At 39.3% G+C, this 23,351-nt stretch overlaps 1 protein-coding gene across 1 annotated transcript in view; it reads left to right on the top strand.

Annotated features, from left to right (window-relative positions):
* The window catches only part of PKHD1 (PKHD1 ciliary IPT domain containing fibrocystin/polyductin), a 264,052-nt gene that overhangs the window by 112,175 nt on the left and 128,526 nt on the right, over positions 1-23,351 (top strand). Inside the window, exons 37-45 of the mRNA XM_061989595.1 lie at positions 2,990-3,197; positions 4,125-4,270; positions 6,241-6,435; positions 8,720-8,845; positions 11,460-11,593; positions 16,332-16,444; positions 17,715-17,814; positions 19,133-19,267; positions 22,946-23,081. Of these exons, the coding sequence (XP_061845579.1) occupies positions 2,990-3,197; positions 4,125-4,270; positions 6,241-6,435; positions 8,720-8,845; positions 11,460-11,593; positions 16,332-16,444; positions 17,715-17,814; positions 19,133-19,267; positions 22,946-23,081 (1,293 nt within the window). The remainder of the gene's footprint in view (positions 1-2,989; positions 3,198-4,124; positions 4,271-6,240; positions 6,436-8,719; positions 8,846-11,459; positions 11,594-16,331; positions 16,445-17,714; positions 17,815-19,132; positions 19,268-22,945; positions 23,082-23,351) is intronic.

The raw sequence follows: 23,351 nt of genomic DNA, 5'->3' as shown, positions 1-23,351 counted from the left end.
GAAAACAAAAATGGGGGAAAAAAAGAGGAATGTTTGGATACCTCGCATTCTATTATTTTTTTTTTTAAGAAAAAAAAACCAAAGCAAAATAAAAGTTGAGAAGATTTTCCTTAAACGTTTTTGTTTCAGACCTTGGAAATTCAAAAAAGCCCAAAACAAGCCTTTTCCACTAGAGCATGTTTTGAATGCACAATGATGGTTTGCACCCCTTAATGACAGGAGTTGTTGCCCAGCAGTGTTGCTGAGTTCATGTGTGACAGATGTACACAATGGGACTTAGTTGTGTGCCTGGCCACAGATGCAAGCGAACATGCATTAACACAAGCACACAAATCAGTAGTATAAACAAAATATCCAGAGCTGGAGAAAAAATTCTATGCTGCTCAATAGGCAGATGGCTGCTGTCAGTCGTTCACTTTTATGGCAGTCTTAAAACTTCATGAAGATCACTCAATGAAAGAAGGTAAATGAATAAAGATGATGAGACTACTGATAGTAAAAGAAGGCAGATAGGCTGATAATAAGTAGTTGGGTTTGATTTTTTTTTTTGAGCCAGATAAAACTGTGCTGAGAATGAGGTCTAACAGGGAAAATCTTTGATGTCTGTGCTTAGGATGGCGCAAGGTGGACCTTGGCTATATCTGTGTCAGAAAACAGTGTGGCCCAATAAAAACAGATCTGTAGAGTGAATGAGGAATGTGCTGAGGATGGAGGGTCCACACTGTATGTGTTTTGAGGGCTGCTCTAGAGTCATTCTAGTCTGGTTCCATTAGTGTCTAAAGTGTATTGTATGTCCTATTGGATTACAGCTTCTGCATGAGTTTCATCTGAAGGAAATCCATTTGATGTATTCCAAAACAGTTCCATGATATGAGCTGAGGCACACTAAATGAAGAAAATCTGGGAGATTTGCTTAGGTGTCAGCTGAAAAATTGTGAGTCTGATTTAAGAAAAGATAATGAGCTAGAAGTATCTCAGATAGATTTAGATGCTCACCATTGACACAGAGAGCGGGTGCTCAAATATACTTCAAGATGACATCGCTTAAAGACTCTATTCTTCCTTCTCTCATTCTACCGTGAATTTATTGACTTGGAAGTGCTACTTCTTATTTCCATCTTCATTAAGGAAGGAATTGGGACACCAGAGAATAAGAAAGTGAAACAGGGTAGGGAAAGGGAGAAACTTGCTTAAAATAATTTGAAAATGATTTATTGGATGCAACCTCTACCTTCAGTGATTTCTGGTGTTATTACTTTTCTATAGTACAACCAGGGAGGACAGTAACTTGCTGTGGGCTAAAGGTAAATCATGATCTATTGCAAAGGAAGGAAGAAGAAAAGCACTAAAGGTGGGTGTATGAGGCACATACTCTCCCCTGATGGTGTTCAGTGTGTTGGATCTCACTGGACCAATCTGTTCCAAAGCCTGCTAGGGAAAAAGAAATATTGAGTTAAAGCTAACTTCATGAAGTGAAGAAGGGAGGGTGAAATGGCAAGATGTTTCATTGCTGTACATAGATTTGATAGCATGTCCACTGAAGAGGAGGGAATTTTGGAAGCTTGCTATTGAAGCCTTGCTATTGCCTTCCAGTGGTGGACTCAGGTTGCTGGTTCAGGGGACTCATGTATTCACACTGCTTCCCAAACCTGTATCACATCCTCATCCCCAGAGGTTTTATATAACCTTCACATCACCTTCACTTTGAAGTTGAAAATAAGTTTTCAGGTCTAGCCAGACTAAGGGTTCACCAAGAACACATTTCAGCAGTGTTTTCTAGGATAAAGTCCCCAAAGTTACAACATTTAAAATAGAATGGGATATTATTTCCACATTTGAATGAAAAAGGCTGAAGAAAATTGATGATTTAAAGGTCTTTTCCAACCAAAATGATTCTACGATTCTGTGAAAATCCTTTTCACATGACACATTAAATTCTTTTAAAAAGAGGGAAGATGTTAGATTTTTGATGTTTTCACTTTTCTTAATTTGAAAGGAAAACTGATGCAGAAAAAATGAAAAATAAGCTTTTTAAACTCCATTACAAATTATTTTTAAGCATAATGCATGGAACAAGATTTAATAAATATGACAAAACTTTTTTTTGTAGGTGTGAATTCATTTTTTGACAACCAGAAAACCTTTATTTAAAAAGACAATAAGAACAATAATTTTTGTGTTAGATGTTGCCATATACTCTTCAAAATTTTTTGAAGGCAACCTGATTGCACATTAGCCATTTTAATCTTGTGCTTGGGTTTATAGCCCCTTGATTGCATTGCATGACCAGGTCGGAAAATGACCACTCACTGGAGATCCTTCACTGGAGATGGTGTCAGAATGACCTCATGTTGCTAGTTGAGCAATCTTGAGTAGTCACTCTTGAGTAGTTGAGTAGTCACTCTTAAAAGGTCTTTTTAAGTCATGATATTTGTCTTTGCATAAGTCACTAAACTGCTATTAACAAACAGAAATGTGTCTTTCAGGAGTGTACGTTACTTCAAGGTCTGGATTCACTGCGTGTCATTTTGGACACTTGACTGAGGAATCAGATAATTGAAAGTGCTTTTTGTTTTTTCACTCAGAGAGGGTTATGGTCCTTGCAGAGACTACTTTTCTCTGTTGATTATAAAGAGAGCTTAAGAAGGGTATGTTCCTCACATAGGGAAGTCAGCTTGGAGGGATGAAACTGAACCTCTACTCCAACTGCATATTGAGCAAAATTCTTTCCAGTATGTTTTTTCAGCTTTTTGAGACAGATAAAGACAAAAAATATGAAATGAAAAGATTTGGAAAGCAATACATTTCTGATCCAAGCAGATATGCACGAATACTCTTCTTTAGTATTAATCCCGTCTCTCCTACACGACATTGGAAAGAAACAAATGACTGTGGGGTGGTCCAAGTGAAACAGTGTGTTCTAAGCATATCGCTCCTGCTTTATTATGTTGACTGACTTGCTTTTTGAAATATTTATTTTCTATTTCAGGCTGGATGCCCAAAGTGGCTTTCACATACTTAAAATCATCAGCTCATGCTAACGATACACGATTAGTACTCCAGGAACCTGTTGACTGGCAAGCTGGTGATGAAGTCGTGGTGGGAAGGACAGGCCTTGGAGATGCACAGCAGCAAGAAGAAATGGCTGTTATTGAGTCTGTGAACCATGCCGAGCTGTACCTTAGATCACCGCTCAGGTATGCATCAATGGCCAAGGGGATTTCTGTAGCAGAGAGCTAAAACAGGGAAAAAAATTGTTCAAGGTGAGAATTTTCTCTTTACTATGGGATATAATAACTATGTAAATCCATTTAACAAAGTTGGTCATAGAGATTTTGGTTCCTTGCTCCCCCTAAAGCTAGTGGATGTTCAATCCTGAATGTTTCTGACTATATTTAAAATCTGTATCATAACCATGAACTCAGAAAACCTTTGAAGCAGGAAACACTGATGGCCATTAAAGTCCAGTGGCCTCAGCATAGGGTTGACAAAGAAATTTCCTGCAGAGATAATTTCTTGAGAATGTGAAGTCTATTCATAAAGAAAAAGTACCTGACTTCTGTAAAAAAAAAAAAAAAAAATCTCCCTTCTTGACTGATTTACTTAGGATGATTAACAGCCCACTCAAAGTGAATGAGTTCAGCTTAGATATACTGCTTTTGTGTTTTCAGTGAGCCTTATGCTCCCTTTGTTTTCTGTACATGGACATCTTGGGTAAACTGTAATCCTTACCATTGTCACCTGGAGCACCAGTATTGAAACATATAAGCTATTTGAGAGGCAATCCAGCTCCAATGCCCATGAAGATTAATGATATCATTTTCAGAAATATTTGGGGCTTGAGGAAGAAAGAACTGATGGTTTTCATGCTGAAATATTTTGTTGTAAACATACCTAATCTAAGGAAAATTTATGATCTTAAGAGACAAAAAGATGAGAACAAACATCAGCCAAGGAAAAATATATCTAGCCCATACATGCAGATGCATGGGATGTCCCTAGTGAACAGAGGGCTGAAACCAACTCTGAACTTGAGTGGATGCAGTTATAAGCTTGAGATAAAGATTACTCTTGCCACCTGGCAGGTAAAGATGCTTTTGTGCCTTTTTTGTATCTTTTGTTAGGTACTCCCATAGCGTTGGAGAAGAATGGATGAATGACCAAGGTCTACCTTTGAGTGCTGTGGTGGCACTGATTAGCAGAAGGGTTGTTGTTCAAGGAAATGTCACAATGGAGAGAATGTCACACCTCAGACAGTGTGCAAAAGCAAGTTCTTCAAGAGGTGAGGAGATCTTTTCTCACAGAAACATACTGAGGAAAATTGCTCCATTAAAGTCCCACTGTGGCATCACACATCTTTCTTAATAAGATAAGTTTGAGACACACCAGTACCAGGAAAGTGAGTTTATCTTTCCAAACATTGTTTGACATTGAAGTGTGAAGTCTTGGGAGCTGAACTGTATTTCATTGTGATATCTCAAATTTATTATTTTCACATCGTTATTTCAAGCTGTCCTGGGAAAGACCCTTTAGTTTTGCCTGAGCCTAAGGGTGTATAAAAGGAAGCATCTTCTGAAAACATGTTTCAGTGTACATAATATATTAAATTTTAAATTCTATTTGCTGTTTAGTCACTTCAAGAAGGAAAAACAAACCAGCCCAATGCTGTTTGTACTCTTTAGTGCAGAATATTGAGATTTTTTTAGTGTGTAGAGGTATGAAGAAAAAAACCAAGTGATGGTTTCTTATAGCATACAGTAACAGTCGTGAAACAATACTAGATATCTGAGTTCTCATTTCATTTTATCTGTATGAAACACCATGAAGTCTGACAGACGACTTCCTGATTTACACTAGCCGATGAGGAAGAAGCATCAGACACAAAGATTATAATTATTTGGCAACCCAACTGTAAGTTTTCCTTTAAAAATAAAGTGCCTTGGGCTTTCAGACTGCCACATGAGATGTCATTTGATATCCAGAAGCCAACTGGTTATGTTACTCATAGATTTATGGTCCATATTCTGAGGAGCTCATAAATAGTCTCTGAAATGTTTGAGGTTTTTATTTGAGTTAAAAGATAGGAGCATTTCTCAGAGGAGTCACCAGAAGATGAGTGGGCAGTGTTTTTTTTCTGGTTAATTTACCTTCTTTAAAAGAAAAATTAGTATGCTGAGTGTAAGAAGGTAGTGCTGGAATTTGACATCCCTTCTGTACCTCCAGTGAACAAGCCCAAGTTGCACACTAATATCCTGAATCCCCTCGTACCAAAATATTGTAAGTATAGGCCCATGGAAATATGCTTTTAAGAAATGTCACTTACTTTCCCAGCCCTATGATTTACCCCAGACTGCAGGTAACAACAGTTCCTCACCAATCTGAAAGGATAGTTGGGAGAACAAGAGTTTTAAAGAAATTTAAAAATGTTTTCATTTCAGCTTATGTCAGTACATCCATGCCCAATTCTCTTTTCAAGAACCTCACTCAAGGTAAATGAATGTCAAATCCATCTTTCCCATGCATAGGACTATTTAAGATTGAACACAACGAACTTTCCAAGGCATGAAACTACTAGAGCTTCCTACTGGTTTTAATAATGTTCCTCTAAAAATGTCCTTACTCTTAGTGAAGTAACCATAGAATTGTTTGATTGGAAAAGACTTTTAAGCTCAAGTCCAACCCCTTCCCTCACACTACCAAGCCCATCACTAACCCACGTCCCTCGGCACCTCAGCTACATGGCTTTGCAATAGCTCCAGGGATGGGGAATCCACCACCTCCCTGGGCAGCCTGGGACAGTGTCTGACAACCCTCTCAGGGAAAAGTTCTTCCTCATTTCCAGACTAAACCTCCCCTGATGCAACTTGAGCAAATTTTCTCTTGTCCTGTCACTTGCTACTTGGGAAAAGAGACTAACCCCCACCTAACTGCAGCCTTCTCTCAGCTAGTTGTAGAGAGTGACCATGTCTCCCCTCAGCCTCTTCTGCAGCCTAAACTTCCCTAGCTCTCACAGCCACTCCTCAGCAGACTTGTTCTCTAGACCCATAAGAGTATTTAGAAGGAGTTTCAAATATACTTACCTGTGGCTATTTGCCTTTGGGACCTTGTTTAAGACTGCTTTTGGAAATGGAGCCTCACTCGAGTCAGTGTGGTGGGTTTTACGATACTTGGGGCACTCTGCACATTCCATGGTCACCATGGAGAAGTAACACTGACTGCTCTCACCATCTTGTATTCTAGGTGGCTCCAAATGTCTGTATGACCGAAGTGAGAGGCAACTGGGGTCTCAGGATCTGGGGGCCATCGTGGTTGTGGAGGCATTCCAGGGAGAGACAAGTCGACTATGGGTTGAGGGGGTCCAATTCCTTCACATGGGCCAAGTGTTTCAGCAGCACTGCAGTGCCCTGACTGTTGCTGGCAACACAGAGATGGCAGGTGGGTTTGAATGATCTCAAATGTCCACCTTTTCCTACACAAAGCTGCGGCTGATGTCCTCAAAATCTGCTCGACTCTTGGGTCAGTTGATGAAGTGGGTTGCTAAATGTGAGATCTCGTGTGTAGTCTAAGACCAACCGAAACTTGATGGTGTGGTTTAAGCTACTTTAGTTCCTTTGCATGTCTGGACCAATTTTTCCTAAAATAATATTTCATTTCTATGACACACCTCTGAGTTGACATGCTGCTTCTGACTCTGGAAATGAATGCAGTAATATGCCGTGAGCGAGCCCTTGGGTGTCTCATAGCTGTGCAATAGCGTAGGCAAAAATTTAATTCTATCACCTGAAGGTTAAGGAACATATTAAGTTCTTTTGATTTTGTCACTGACAAAGTGCAAAATTCATCTGTGTGGAAGTGGCAATGAGAGCTCAGAAGACTGATGGTAATAGAAGCAAGTTAGGTGGGCTTAAATAATGACTAAATGTCATGATTTTGCCCAGCCAGCAATGAAGCACCATGACAGTCTTTTGCTCACTGCCCTACATCCACCTCCACTCTCATTAGAGGGTGGAGACCTCAGTGAGATGGGAGGAAAAAAGATAACCCAGGTTGTTGTGGATTGAGACAAGGGCAGGGAGGGCTCGCTGCCAATTACAATTCCGGGAAAAACAGACTCCAGTACTTGACTTAGAGAGGGAAGTAGGAAAGTTTATTCTACTACCTATAAGAAACAGAACAGAACAAAAAGCAAAAAGAGAGTAGGATGATGAGAAAATTACAACCAGTAACCCTATCCCTCCTTTCTTCCCGGGCCCAGCTCACTGCTCCCAATATCTCTACCTCCTCACCTCTCAGTGGCTCGGGGGGGCAGGGAACCCATGTAGTCAGTCTCTCACAGATGGTGTCTGCTGCTTTTCTCTTCTCAGAGGATGACTCCTCTCATTCTTCCCCTCCTACAGTATAGCATCCAGCCCATTGGACACACTCCTTATCTAACTTCTCTGGTGTGGGTTCTTCCCAACAGTTACAGCTTCTGCAAATATGGGGTCCCTTACACAGGACACGGCCTCTGGGCATAGTCACTGCTCCTGGCATGGGGTCTTTTACGAAGTGCAAACAAATTTCAGCTTCACCAGTCCTCTCTGCAGGACGTTAGGGAGTCTCTGCTCCAGTACACCTCCTTCCCTCTTCCCTCACTGACCATGGGGTCCTCATGGTCACTTCTCTCTGTCTTCCAACTCCTTGCACCACCACCAGCCAGAAAAGAAGAAAGGACAAGAAAAGAAAGAAGGACAGAACAAGAAAGAACAGGAAGAAACCTCTTCCAACTGCTTCTTAAAAAGTGAGCATGGAGGTGTCTAATTGGCTCAGCCCCAGAAGTGGGTCTGACTCAGAGCTGGGGAGAGTTTCAAACAGCTTCTTACAGGAACCATCTTTACAACCCCTTCATCATTACCAGAAATGGTTCCATGTCAAACCATGACACTAAACAATGACTAAATAATGACTCCAGCTAACTCAGACTTATGGTCTTTCCTATGCCCTCTTCAGCACAGAGTGAGCATCTAGGCTTCCTGGTGGTAGAAGGCTGCACTGATCGTGGTGCTGGAGTATGGTTGCAGGTCACCATGCTTAGCTAGACTGTTGCCACTACCAGTAACACCACCAGGCCTCCCGCATGGATCACTCAGCCCACCCCTCTGAGGGGATAAAGATCACCACACACTCAGCATGGACGATACTTTATTACAACCCCTTGTTTACACCATGTGCTTTTATCTGCTAACACCAGCATCTCCTCCCCCTCCACCCTGTTCCCATCTCTTCTGTACCCTCCACCTCTCGCATTACAACCCGAGATCTTCCAGATGCCTACTACACTAGACAAGGTGTACAAGGTACATGCCCTGTCCTTACTGCCCTTCTGAAATGTTCCTCTTCTCCTTCAACCTCACTTCAGTTACCAACTACTTGAGCTCGTAACTTGTAACTTCTCTCTTGGGATATTACCCTATCCTTTCACTGGATCTCCTCCTTCTTCCTCACAACAGTGGACTCCCTCCATTAACCCATTTCTGTGCTCAGGGCCCCTCCTCCCTACCGTGTCTGTCCCAGCAATGATTGCAGTTGGTAAAGATCTTTCAGGTAAGGGTGGGTAGCTGCAATCGAGAGGTCTCACAGGACCTGAATGGTTTAACTGCACAGCATCAAAGGATGAGGAGGTAATCTAAAACTCTCTCAGTTTTCAAGCTGTAGTGTGCTTTTGCTCATTTCTTTCCAGACTCCTACATCCGTGGCTGTTGTGTTTTGGACTCCTTTGGCCAAGGGCTCCGTCTGACCGGGATCTCAAACCTTAGCGTGGACAGTAATGTTTTCTACAACATTTCAGGCCATGGTCTTCTCCTGGGTGAGTGGAGCAAGGAAACAACTATCATAAATGTAACAGCAACATATGCTGATTACTATTTGTACAAAAATGCTTTTGGAGGAAAGAATGGTAGATCCTTAACTGCATCCTGAGAACTTTAATCACATCTTTTGCATTTTCTGGTATCAGTGAATCTGAAATACGGTTCCCATGGTTCCAACTCCTAACAGCTATTTCCATTTGACCATACACATTCTGTTTCTTCAGGTAAGTCTTCACTCAATATAGATCCTTTATTTTTTATTTTCAGTGTATAAGAAGGAGATTTTTTTGTAGAGGATTGATTTATCTGTCTTTGGAAGAACACCATTATGCAATATTTAAGACTCCAGTTCAGTGAGGCATTTAAGAGCATACTTACCTTTAACTTCAGTCATTTGACATTGAAGATAATGGAGTGAAAGCATATGTTAAAAGTTAAGCAGAGGATTTAGCACTTAAATAAATTGGAGCTTGGAGCAACAAAAATGTTAAACAACAAAATATTTCTCCTAACTAACCATCAGGAGACTGACTTGCAGTATATTCTGCTGGGATCTCATGTTGCCTGAATACCTAAAGTTATAGCTTGATTTTTTTTGTTTTCCATCAGAAATGGGATAAAAATGACCAATTTTAAGACAAATGAGGGAAAAAAAGCCCTTCAGTTCTGATCCTGCAGTTACACACACACCCTACGCTGTGTCTCATATATAAACATAATGAGAAGTGATAGATCATGATTTAAACAGAGGAAACTATAAAACCAGAGTAATGGTACACATCTTGCAGATGAAGAGAGCTGGCTCAGAGAGATACAACCCACCAAGGTGATGCACAAGGCCCCTCTGGCCATGGGAAAGCAGAACAAGATCTCCAATCTGCCAGCATACCTTGGCTCACTCATGCTAGGACGTGTTTCCACTGAAGTTTCAGTCTGAATACACCTTATCCCCAAGATGTCTTTAATGGCTTCACTGTCAGCAGCTCCAGAGGATCTGATGGATGAATTTATATATCATTTTGTTGCCCGTGAAGGAATATTTATTATAGCTGGCTATTTGCAGTTCCAGAATTGGACTCTCTCAGTGATTTCATCTAACCCTCCTGCCTTTTTTTTTTTTTTCAGGGGGTTTTCAAGAAAGTCATAAAAAGTTGCTCTGGGCTTAAAATTAATTGACATACCAGGTCTCAATTCAGAAGCCAAGATTTTTTCCGCCACCTCGAAAACCTCTATGACTGTCAAAAGGACTGCTTTAGGATCCTACAAAGTGGCCTTGTTTGTTGTAAATACAGCCTGGAAAGGAACTATTTCCTAATTGGATCCTGTTCCAAAAATGGAGAAGGTCTCAACAGACTGAGACAAAAGTTAAAAATCCCCAAAACTGAAGGACATATTTTTTCCTTTGAATTGGCTTATGTTTGGGGTACTAACAGTTGGGGAAGAGATCTGTATTTGCAATAAACTTGAGCAAGTACAGTTGAGGATAATAATTTGGCTTTGATATAGAAATTTAAATGGATTTAATTTGCTCCTGATGTGGGCCAAACAGAGATGTTCCACTTTGTCTTCTGTTTTCAAAACACCAGAGTGAGCGAACATATGCTGATGTGTCCTTACTTGAATTTGACTTCTTTGGGACTGTCCATTTTTTGATGTTGAGTGTCACAGTTGTTAATGGTGTAGTTTAAAAAGATTTTTTCTTTCAACTTCAATATTGTTACTAGATCAGGGGCATCCCATTACTCTGAGTTGTGTGATCAATTTTCAGCCTGACCTTTCCTGTTCTCATACTTGTTTAGGGGGGCAACTCCCTCACTTTTGTGCCTGATTGCACTAGGCATTTTTTTCTTACATATAAGTAGGGCAGTGGATTAAGACATAGGAGATACAACTTTGAATTCTAGTAATGCCAGAGGCATGCCTGTGTGTGTATAGGTGAGCCACTTCTGCACTCTGAATCTCTTTTTCCTGTACATGTGCTTTATAATATTCCCTTTATTCATTTTTACATAAACCTAGGATACACTATGACTGGTGTTCTATATAATCCATGATGCAAGGCTATGTACATACTGAATTGCAGAGTTATGGTCTACCTTTTTGTAGAATATGTATTGTTGTATTCCTTTTCCTAATTGTTTTTATCTCATTAGAGTGTAAGGTTTTTTCACACAGAATTTTGGGACAGAAATTTTTTTTAATAATATTTACAATGTTGGTCTGATCTTGCTGTGCTCTCCTGACTTTTCTGAAGCACACAGCCTTCCTCTTTTCATGCTTTTCATTACCGTGTTCAGCAGTCATGTCAGTCTTTGACCATCTCAGACCTATATTCTGTCACGTGTTAAACCTGGGTTTCTAAGTGCTTTTCAAACAGTGATTTACTCAGGGACAGTTAGCAGAGAAAACTGGAAAGTTAATTCCCAGGTGGGCCATGCCAGCAAAGCAGGCAGGGCAAAATCCAACAAAATTTGTGACTTGCATACCAGAGGGTTTCTAGTTATATTTTCTACTTGGGTTTTTTTTTTTTTTCATTTTTAGAATTTTCTCCTTTTTTTTCCTTAATATTTTCCTTTTTTTTTTTTTCCTTTTCTTATTATGTTTTTAAAGGAGAGGGACTGGAAGAGGGGAACAGAGTCACTAACAACATAGTTATTGGCCTTTCTGGAACTGATGGTTTATCTAACATTGAGACTCTGTCACCAGTGGGGATCTATATCAGAGCTCCTGCCAGCCACATCAAGGTAAGAAGTTAAGGTGTAAAATTTAACTTTTCCTTTCTGATCAAAGATATCAGACAGTTGCAGAGCTTCATTTATCTGTGAGATCACAGAGACAATATTGGTTTCTTGGCTGAGCTGGCAGAAACTGTGTTTATGATGGGATATTAAAACAAGTGCTCATTACAAAATAAATCCCACTTGTGGCCAAATTTATTAGTGAAAATGTTACTGCACTTGAAAGAAATTAAACACTGCAGTGAGGTTCTTAATCCTGGGATACTTTGAAAACTTGATTTATTTTCTGATACTCATGCTTTTCATAAAACCTCAATAAAAGGTTCTGGCTCAGCTTTTCTAGATTTTTTTCTGACTTCTGTCATTAAAAAAAAATCTCAATTTTAATGGACTGATGGCAAACACACTAATATTCAAAACATAAAATGCACTTCTGTTTGAACTGAAAATGACAGCTTATGTACAAGCCCAAGGTTTGCATTCCATGGAGAGAGGGTGTTCCCTGTCCTATGGAAATGAAATTGATTTTAAACCAAACTAAACTGATATAGGCTAAATAGTGATAAAACATCAAACTTAAAAAGCTAGCAGACCAACAACCCTCACATCAAAAAGTTGAGCTCAGTGTTTCATGGGAAAATACCCTATTTTCAATTGTTTCAAAACATTTTTTCCTCCCAACTTTTTCTGACTCTGAAATTTCATTGAAATGGATCTTTCTTACCATGGTTTCTGTTGTGAGAAATACACAGTTTCATTAAAAAAAAAAAGTCCTAACTTATTCTATTGCTAACCCATAGAAACCAAACCAATTATTATCTCTATGTGGAGACCTAATTGTCCCCTAGGCTTCTATTCCAAATGGAAAGAATTATACCTAAATTTAAAGGTGAAAAAGAGACCAACACATTTCCTACATTGTTATTAAGACAATAGTACTTAGGAAGAAGGAGAGGACTTTTCTGTAATTCCCTCAAGGGCATTTTTTTCATTTTTAAGACCATCAAGTATGGTTAAAAAATACAACAACTAGGCAGAATCACATGAATTTCAGCTCCACTAAACACCGAGTTTCGTACTGTCATGCGCTGACTTGCCCTGGAGCCTTCTCCTCAATTGCCAGTGGCTCAGCTTTTGAGAAGGTTTTCTGCAATTATCTCTACGGGTATGTGTGAACTGACTGTGGTCTCTTTTTAGCACATTTGTTCAGCTCTCTCAGTTCATGTGTCTTCGTAGATATGCCCAAAGCTGCATCTGTGATTGTGTACTCAAACAGTAGGGTTGTGTCTGCTCTCCAGAGATGTGCCTCTCAAGGCAGAATAACAGATGGCCCTTGAAGGGTTGCTGATAAACCTCATTGTCAGTAGTCTCTTAGAGTGGACTATTTGGGGCATTGCAGCAGCAAAAGGAGAATATGAAGTCACCTAGCTTAAAATTGTTGTTAGCTGCACTTACTGTTCAACAGTACCAAGTAGTGCTCAGCAGAAGACATGTAAGGACATGGATATTAAGAGAAACAGTCATACTTCTAAGTAAAACACCTGTGCTTGTGGACTTTTTCTTAGTACAATAGTAATCACTAACTGCAAGGGATGCTGGTCTGGCACCAGCATCATGATGCTACAGAGTTTCAGCACCTTTTATCTGACCAAACGGCTCAAGAACTGGATATTGCTTTAGTTATTTACAATTTTAATTTAATAGGGACGTTTGAAGAGTGTAATGGGAAATACTCATCTTCCTACTGCCTGGTATCCAGGCCATAACACATAATAGAAATCTCCCTCTCTAGATTTTAATTGTAGGTCATTGTTGATTTTTGTGTTTGTTTGTTTGTTGTTTTCAAATTGCCATGTTTAAATTACCAGTTTTAAACTTATAGATTGCAGTCTTTAAGGCAAGGATTACAACTAAGATAGATAGAGAGCTGTAGGTCCAGCCTGTGTTACATCTTCTGTGCACGATGGTTTAAGCTTTCCACAGGGAGTCCTGCAATAATATTTTCAGAACTACTCAATTTAATTGGGAGTCTAAATCTGCATTGGTGACTGAAGAGCTTAAATTTCCCTGAAAATCAGTGGTCTCCTAAATGGTGTTGAAATTGGGACACAGCAGTCACTCAAACCCCAGACTACAAAGACATTTGGAGACTCAATTCCCACTGGTTTCCATTCAACTTAAGCTCTTAAGTGCATTTGTGAATCAGAGTGTTACATAAAATTTTATACTCATACAGTACAAGGGCAAGGTGATTATTAGAAGGTTAGAACTTATTTTTTAAAGTAAAGTATGAAGCCCTGGTTAGCAGGCTGGTTTCTTGCCTTTTAAATGTCAACAGCATGAGGAATTGAAGATATCCTTCTTTAATACCATTTCTTTTTTCACTGAAGTGTGTGCCCTGTGTCCCTGATTTTATTTCTGTGTGCAGGAACCACCTGCCCCCCGCGCCCAAAAAAAAAAAGAGTATTTTTTTTATCTTTCTCTCTTGGTTCTCTTGATCCCAGTAAGTCCTGGATCTTTTGTAGTAGCTACCTGCTCATAAAAATTCAGTGCCCTTAAATCCCAGAGCCAGCATGCAGTGTTCAGGCATAACAACATACAGACTGGGTTTAGGAAATTCAACAAGCATCCTGCCTTTCCTATCTCAACATGATATCGATGACTGAAAACAGCTTAAATGAATGAACTCGGTGGAGACCAACTCATGTTTCCATGTCAGAGGAGTGACAGATGGTCACGCTGCTGATGAATGAATTTGTTTCCCAATATCACCCAACACAGCCATTCTCTACAGTACTAAATAAGTGAGGCTGCATCAGTTTGGCATCAATTGTTTCTCACCATTCCATCTCTACTGAGATCTTTTCTAAAACCTTCTGCAAGGTGAGCAGAAGTTGAAGCAAGTCCATTGCAGCTGCTCCCTGCATCCTGCCAGGATGGGAAGCAGTGCTAGGCACACTCTCCAGAGCCTTAATGCAATCTTTAAGGTCAACATTTTCAGTGCTGAAAAAGAATTTCATGAAATATTTACATTAGCAATGTTGTACAGTTAAGAGACACTTAAAACGTCAGCCACTTTATTTTACTGACTTGCAATGCATACCTCCAGGTATTTGACATGCTTGGGGAGGTAATTTCTCTCTGGAATTTTGGTTGCACGGACATTCGTAATATACTGACTTCCACAAAGAATTGATTTCCACACAAAATTCCCTGCTTGCCTAAAACCCCTGCCCTCCAGCCACTAGCTGGCTGAATAAATATGCAGGTTTTTTCCTTATGAATCATCTGTAGAACGCATGATTAGAGTGGCAAGTAAAAGATCCTGGAAATAATGTGACTGGACTGCAGAAGTATTTTGTTAAAGGAAAAGGCTCTGTAGCTGCACTTTCGGAAGAAGTAGTGGTTTTACCAGCAGATAGAGAAAGCAGTACTTTGTTACTTGACAGATGTCAGAGATCATGGCTGCAGGGAATATAATTGGATGGGTCAGAAGAAAGTAATTGGTATAGGGAGGCTTTCACTTCTAAGTCACCAGACTTGGCTTTGGTTTGGACCATCAGAGACCGAAATGTCATTAGTGTTTCAACACTGTCCTGTGACTTATGAACGGTGGTGGTGGCTGTCAGGCCTGATCTTAGAGAACTAGCTCTTATAGCTGCAAGAAAGCTCATCTCAGGTTTCCCTTAGAGAACTAGATATCTCCAGAGAGCACTTACTCTTATCTGAGAATAGGCAAGAAGAATTGCTTTTTGTACATGTGTATGACTTATTTATTTCTGGAAAGGAGGCCTCAGCATCAAATTTTCACACATCTAAGGTGGGTGAGAGGGATCACATACAGACATGCATGTGAAAACATTGCTATATGGACACCATTGAAAACCAACTAGGTTTGACTGTTGTCCAAATGAAGCAGGTAAGAGCAGGTGTCTTTGCTAAAGTGGAAGAAGTCCTAACACACTGTATATAACTGTCATAATCCACTTGCTACAGACTCTGTAGGCATGAAACTCTAATTTAAGACCAAGTAGACTTTATGTTCACTTATTTTCCACCTCTTGCAACAGTACAAAGACTGCAACTCCATAATTCCTCCCTTAAGAGATTTAATATGCAATCACATTGCATCTTCTCCTTCATTTATCCTGTCAAAAAGAATCCAAAGCAAATAGTTTACCACAGGTCCAAGTAAGTTTAGTTGTTCAGCTACTACCATATCCTGAAGATGGAATTACCTATTTTCTCTCGACTTTCAGGAGATCTCACTTTTTTATGCCAATATTTCCTTTTGCTGTTTTTGCTTTGGGAGATATGAGAAAGATACAGATTGAAAAGTAAATCAATAAACTGAAGAGTTTGTGATTTACCTTTATTTCATGACATTGTCTTCCTGCCTAGAGAACATTTTATAGGGGAAGAAGTTATCCACACATTTTTTTTTTTCTTACCTACTTTTTGAATCATTATGTCAATATAATTTCTCTGTCATCAATTTCTATTGCTTGACCAACTCTTTTTGCCTTCTTTAAGAACAGATTTTTTTTAAATAACTTGACCATGGATGGAGTGAAAACAGGATAGATAAGATCAAGGAGACAGAAACAAGGTATCAGCTTCTGCCAGTCAGATTTACCTGAATGGACATCACTTGGGATTTTAATTTGGGTTTTCCTGAAGTTTACGTTAATTTCCAGAAATCTGTGGTAATTTTTTCTCACAATCACAACATGCTTCTTTGCAGGGTAACACAGTGTGTGCCGTTGGGTATGGCTATTTCTTTCATCTCTCCCCCGAGGGACCATCCAAAATGCCTCTCCTGTCCTTCAGCAGGAACATAGCTCATTCCTGCACAAGGTACTTGGGGATTTTTGGTTAAAGCGATTTTCCTTCTGTGAGTGGTAGTGCTAAGCATAATTGAAGCGATGAGCAGAAAAGACTTTGTCTCTCCTTTCAGGACTTAGTTTAGTTTAGTTTAGATTTGCATCCTTTAAGGTCTTCCTCTCTCATAAGCAAGGATGTGTTTGGGACTGTTTTTCAGGGCCTGATTGCAAGCAGTTTCCGTAGTAGTTTCAATATAATCCTTTCACCTTTAACAAGCCCAGTTTGTTGCAACATTTCCCTGTGCTGATAACAAGCTCCTCCACTTCGTCACCTTGTTTAAACTGTCCTGATGTAAAGTGCTACATTTAACTCATATCGTCATCAAACATTATAACAGCAAAACACTGAAGCCTGCGCTCCTGTGTTGAAAGGTAATTTTCAAGTATACCAGACATTTTGAGCAGAGGCATGCAGAACAGATACATGATTTATTCTTGCATTCCTCTTTTAACATCTTCTGCAGGCCACCATTGGAGATGTGATACTGGCTTATACAACCTGGGGTGGCATTTCTTACCTCCAGATGCTTTATATCATAGCAGTGTGAATATTCAACCCCTAGAGTTTGGCCTCTGATTAAGCAGGTTGAAATGGAATCTAAGTATTTTGCAGTGCAACAGGATAAAGGGTGCTGTGTGTATGTCAGACATTACATGTAACAGTTATGCCTGTGGCATCCAGGAATGACTATTCAATAGAGCTTTTTTTTTTGCTTCCCTAAATCAGAAACAACAGTAAAAAATGACATTGTGCTGAAAGTCACTGGATGGAGTCATCTGAATGTTGAGGAAATCTGAGTATTAATTTGGATTTGAAATCTTTAAGAAGGTCAAGCCAAGGGCTGCACATTTGGAATGCACTCCAAGTTGACTGAATCCAAGATATATAAAGGCCTTATATGTTCAGATTCGTGTCAGACTTATCTGAAGGTGATGCTGGTTAAAAGCTCAGGAGCATGATGGGGCTGTTTTGCAGAGAGCATGTCAATGGTACTGTACATTGGTTGTTAGCCCTGATGTGACTAATTCTGAAAGTACCCAAAAAGAGATTTTAGGTGTGCCGTCTGGCACGATTAGATGCCTAAAATAAATATTGCTTTCACCAGTTTTTTATTTTGGATTAAATTACAGTCTCATGCAGAGAACAGATTTATGATTTTAGATATCAAAATGATGAAAAGGAAAGCCTGCTCACAAATACATGCACTGCAAAGAAAATCTCCTTTGGTTTCTGTTCTAAACAGGTATGGGTTGCTGGTGTACCCAGAATATATACCAGACAGTCCAAATAAACCTGTGTGGTTCAACAACTTCACAGCCTGGAGCAGCCAAGGTGGAGCACAGGTGTGTTTGTCTTCACTCCTCTGTGATGCTCAGGTTCTTTACAAGAATATCACCTCGACACTGACTTCATCTTTTAAGGTTGCAAATAGGCCGCTCTTTCAGGAAAGCTCTTGTACCTATATGTCCATGTCCTTCAGCTGAAGGTTCCTATTTTGGCGATAAAGCCAGAAACACAATTTTTGTGAACTCTTCTTACTGCTTCAGTGTAGAATCAGTGCTGCTTTCATCAGTAGCTGGTGTCTTCTGTAATCATCAAGCATATACCTGCCGCTATAATAATAGAATGGTTTGGATTGGAAGGGGCCTTCAAAATTACTTAGTTCCAACCCCCCTGCCTTGGACAGGCACATTTTCAACTACATCATGGAGCCAAAAGATTTCCCAGTGGATCCAATTTGTTCTTATTGTAGTCAGTAGAGAATCTGTTACATTAATAGGGTCAATGGTTTCATCCTTGTGAAAAATAAGAGCATTTTTTAATTTGAATTTGTCTAGCTTCACTTTCTAACTGTTGTAGCTTGCTAGTACTTAATCTGATTAAAAAACCCACACCGCCCCTTATCTGATATTTTCTTCCCATACTGATGCTTAGAGGCTGTGATCCTCTTAACCGTTTGTCTGAAGACCTAAACAGATTGTTATATGTTTCTCTGGCAGGCATGTTTTCTAGTCCAACCCATCCTATGGCTTTTCATTTGAAAGCATCCAATTTTTCAGTGTGTTTTTATTAGTCTTTTGCATTTTTTCCTCCCCAATGCATTCTCTTTTTAAAAAACCTTATGTCTATGAAAAGAAATAAAGCAAAAGGACGGTTTGAAGTGTGCTTTTGTCTTTTTCTCTACCTAACTTGTAAGTTCTTTGTATGTTTCTGACCTGGCATACATTAATAACGAAGTTTGTTCTGCTTCTTTCCATGGTTTCCCTCTAGGAAAAGTCTTCTTGTTATTAGGTGACTGTAAGCAGTACCTCTGGTTATTTTCAAGGCATCTTTCTGCCACAAACATTCTTTGCCTTAATATTCTTCCAGTATTCTTCAAATTTGAAGCACTCTAACCCTGTCTATTTCTGATTCTCAGTTATGATTTTCTTTCACACTGTTATTTATTCTTCTAAAATGAAAATTAATTAACAGAATGTAAATATTTTTGTATTATTAATTTAAAGTAGAAACTAGTCATGAAGAGGAAATTCTCAAATACTAAGTATACAACCAATACTGTTATTTGCTTTTGCACTTCCTCTTTGAATTGTGTTGTAAGGAAAGCAGAGTTAACAATCAATATATTTATTATCATTCCTTTATTATACTTTTATATAGATTTTTAGAAGCAGCAACCTTGAACTCCAGCATTTCTGGATTTATGCTTGCGAAGACTTTGGCGTTGATATTGTAGAAAGCCTGGGAAACACTTCTATAGCTAACAGCATTTTAATTGGACACATTGGGCAAAAGGTAAGCACTGCAGGAATTACTGCAATGTCTTTAGTTACACAGCAACCCTTCAAATAGGAGTCTGGAGAAATGAGAAAGCAATCTAAAGAAAAGCCCCTGTTGTGTGGCAGCATAGGTAAAACTTGGATTTTAAACAGATTGACCAGATAAATACAGCTTTAGGATAAGGTGTGGGCACTGATCTGTTTGCTTGGTCCTTCAGTTGTCTTCACTCCTTGGAACTGAGCCAGCAATGTGCCCTCATGGGCAAGAAGGACAATAGCATCCTGGAATGCATCAAAAAGAGAGTATCCAGCAGATTGAGGGAAGTTCTCCTTCCCCACTACTCTGCCCCGATGGGGCCTCATCTGGAGACCTGAGTCCAGTTCTGGGCTCCCCAGTTTAGGAGGGACAGGGAACTTTTGGAGGGGGTCCAGCACAGGCACACCAAGATGATCAGGAGACTGGAGCATCTTTCTTATGAGGAAAGGCTGCAGGACCTGGGACTGTTCAGCCTGGAGGAGAAGTATTTGGAAGGTGTATGTCAACACTTTTTTTCTGTAGTGTCCAGTGATAGGACAAGGGGTAACAGTCAAAATGTTAAACACAAAAAGCACTTCAGGTTTATTGGAACAGGCTGCCCAGGCAGAGTGTGGAGTCTACTTCTCTGGAGCTTTTTGAACTCACCTGGATATGTTCCTCTGTGATCTATTTGGACCTGCTTTAGGAGGGGGTTTGGACTAGATTATCTTCAGAAGTCTCTTCCAACCCCTACCATTCTCTGATTCTGTGAAAGATGATACCTTTGGCAGCAGCAAATGCAAAGAACATTGATTTCACGACAGAGAAACTTGTAGCATCAGTACTGCTCTCAGTCTGCTCAAACCAAGGATTTTGTTGCTTCTGCTGGCAGCAGCAGAAAACAAATAGCATTTTATCATCTGAATCTTTCATCCTTTTTCAGTTGCTTCATTTATATCAGCTGATGAGAAATCAGAGACTGCATTCTGCAGGAAAATTCAGCATTCTTTATATTTCAGTGTGGAAATTTTGAAGGTTTATAAAACAAATTTGAAGGAAGGATTTTGATTTTTCTGATTTAAGTGGGAAATATTAAAAGATTTTACATTATAGTGCATATTCATGTACATCTTTTATAAAATAATGTTTTAAAGTAAGACCAAAATCATACTTCAGTTCAATTTACAAGCTGAAGGATTTTGGTAAGATAAATGTTACTCATTTTCCCTGTTCTTGGATATTTTCTTCTCCAACATTGACATGGTCACACAAAAGCCTTGGAATTTCACAAAACTAGAATTTTTGAGAGAAATCATATATTTTTTTAAAGTGAGCTTTTCTAACATAAATTCCTATTTACTCTTTGCAGTAATAAACAGGCAGCATCTAACAATACACCACTGGGTTCAGTTTAGTAGGGGGGGATACTACGAGGGGGTATAACAAATTTGATTTCCATCCTATTTAAGATTTTGGCTACCTCTGCTCTCTCATAGCATCATTGGTCCACCTGGAACTTAGAGTGCTACTTATTTACTTGAAAATTACAAAATGTGGTCAAAATGTAACATTGTTATTTATGCAGTAAATATGATCTTAGGCTATTTCTTTAGGCAGCTGGACAAAGTCCTTTGGGTGCTACCAGGTTGTTAACAGATTAATAACATAGATAACAATGGCCACAGCTGCTTGTTCATGGTTTTGAGGGCTATTTTGCCCTGCTCAGTTTTCTGTTGTTGTTTATGAAATTAATTTTCTCTCTGACTGGCAGAAAAAGAGTTTAAAATTAGTTTTCTTTAGAAGCTCACAGAAAGAAACCTCTGTAGTGGATCTATTGGAAGTATGTAGTATAATCCTGGCTTCACCAGTCCAACCTTGTGGATACCAGTTTCTCTTGGACACTAAAGGGTGGATATCTCTGTTTTTGCTTTTCAGGATCCATGAAGGACTCTGATGCTGTACTTGTTAAGAGATTTAGAGGCACTCAGCTGTGCCTTGTTTCTTGCAGTACCCCAGGGGGGTGATTATCTTTGATTATCTCATGATAAGAGCCTCCTTGTCATAATTTACATCTTAATTTATGTAATTCTCCCTTTATTAATGATGTCTCTTTAAGATCAATTAAAACTTTATGACATTAATTTAATGGGAACCTTGGATATTCCTGTCTGGTAGACTTTCCAATTTTTGAAAGAAGTGCTTTAAGACAAGATTGTTTTCTGGAAATACCAGGGCATTTAAAAATTTGAGTTTTGATGGATTAAAACATTAGTCACAAGGCCAGATCAAATTCCTATAAAAGCCAAGGATTTCCTTGGTATTCCAAGATATTCCTTGATATTCAGCAAAGCTCTTCCATACATTCATAAAACAATTCATTGCCTTTGTGAAGATAGTTGAAGAAAAGCATTTATTCCTGAAAAAATGGGTCTCAGACAGATGACACACATTAGGGAGGTATTGTCATCTGAGATCATTCTTCTCTTTACTGTTTAGATAAAATAAATTAGCTAAAAAAATTCCAATAGAAATGGGAATGGTATGGAAGAACAGGAAAGTATAAATAGGAAAAGAATAAAGTCTTTCTGACCTATTTTTTTACCAGAAACCAGGGATTTCTGCTTAGCTGTAACTTGGAAGAGAATGGCCCAAGAACCAGGACCACCACCCCAAGAGTTTTGGCCTCAGATTAAAAAGGTCATGGACCTGTTGTCTCTTAATGAGACTGAAAATAGCAGCACCACATCTCTGAAACCATAGAAGTCTATTTATTTCTACATTTTCAATTAAGGAAGATGTTTTCACAGAGGGTAGATTTCTTGTCTGATTATCCACTACAGCTTTTGAGAGTTGTTATAAAAAAGTGTTTATTGGCCTCAGAAAGAGCATCATGCATTCCTGCCAGCCTTTTTCCCTCCAGGCTCCCTACTAGCTTGGAGTATGTCCTTCTTCCTAGCCTGTTCTCAAAATAAATAGGCAGAGAGATATACTCCTCACTTGTGCCATGACCTATTGTTTCAATCCCATAAAATCTAGTTTATCCATTGTGTTTCTATTCACTTGTAGGTTCTGCTTTTCCATTTCATGTCCTATGTTCTCTCTCTCTCTTACTGAGATATACAACTTCTTGTTTTGATGGACCTTAAAGTGACACAAAGATTTGAAGAGAGCTTTGTTCAATCCCCAATTGAACAAAAGGATTTCAAATCTCAGCAGCCAGGTTTTTCTTACAACATGAATTATGATGATCAGCTTTGTAAAATAGGGAAATTTCCTGACTGCAGAACAAGACAAGGTAAAGGAAAAGGGACTGTAAACAAATCTGCCCTCTGTGCCTTCCAGGTGAGATTCTTTCTTCCCAGGGAATGTGCAATTTCCTTTCCCTTCAAATGTCCAACCTTAAAGAGTACGCAACAACCAAGACAAAGGAAGAAGGCAATCACTGCCCTGAATGTAATACTATCACATGCTGCAAATGGTGAATCAAACAGCTCTTACTTGTTAGAATGTGCAAAGCAATAGCTTAAATCTGTGCTTCAAACAGCTTACATTGCCCTTTCACCAGGGGTATGAGTGCAATCACATCCTTGGGTCCCAGCTGCTGCATCCTGGACTTGTTACATTTGGGGATTTGCATGTGTTTAATATTTCTCAGTGCACTTCATTTCTTCATTGCAGGATAGGACCTGTATGTTAGCAGGACTAAAAACTCCCAAAAGATACCAGCTATTCATCTCCAACACAACTTTCAGGAATTTTGATGCAAAGACCTGCACAGCAATCAAGACTTGCTCCGGCTGTTACCAAGGGCAGGGTGAGTATGACTTGCTCTGATTTTACAGGGTTTCCACAGTCCTTGGCTTCCTCCCATTCCAAATTCAGATGTTCAGAAGTTCATAGTTTTCACAGACAACCACTGATAGATATTTCATCTGAAACCCACAAAAAGTACTGTTTAATGATGAAGAGTACTGGACCCAGTTTTGCTGCTGTCATCTTGTCACTAGGTTTCTATCAAGGGCTGAGTTTGCTTTGGTTTCACTGTGCTAAATAGTTTTCAAAAGTGTCTCACTTCCCCAACTGG

Source organism: Colius striatus, chromosome 2 (assembly GCF_028858725.1).
Source record: "Colius striatus isolate bColStr4 chromosome 2, bColStr4.1.hap1, whole genome shotgun sequence".
Lineage (NCBI taxonomy): Eukaryota > Metazoa > Chordata > Aves > Coliiformes > Coliidae > Colius > Colius striatus.
The sequence above is the reverse complement of the archived record's forward strand: the minus strand, read 5'-3'. Positions and strand labels throughout refer to the sequence as shown.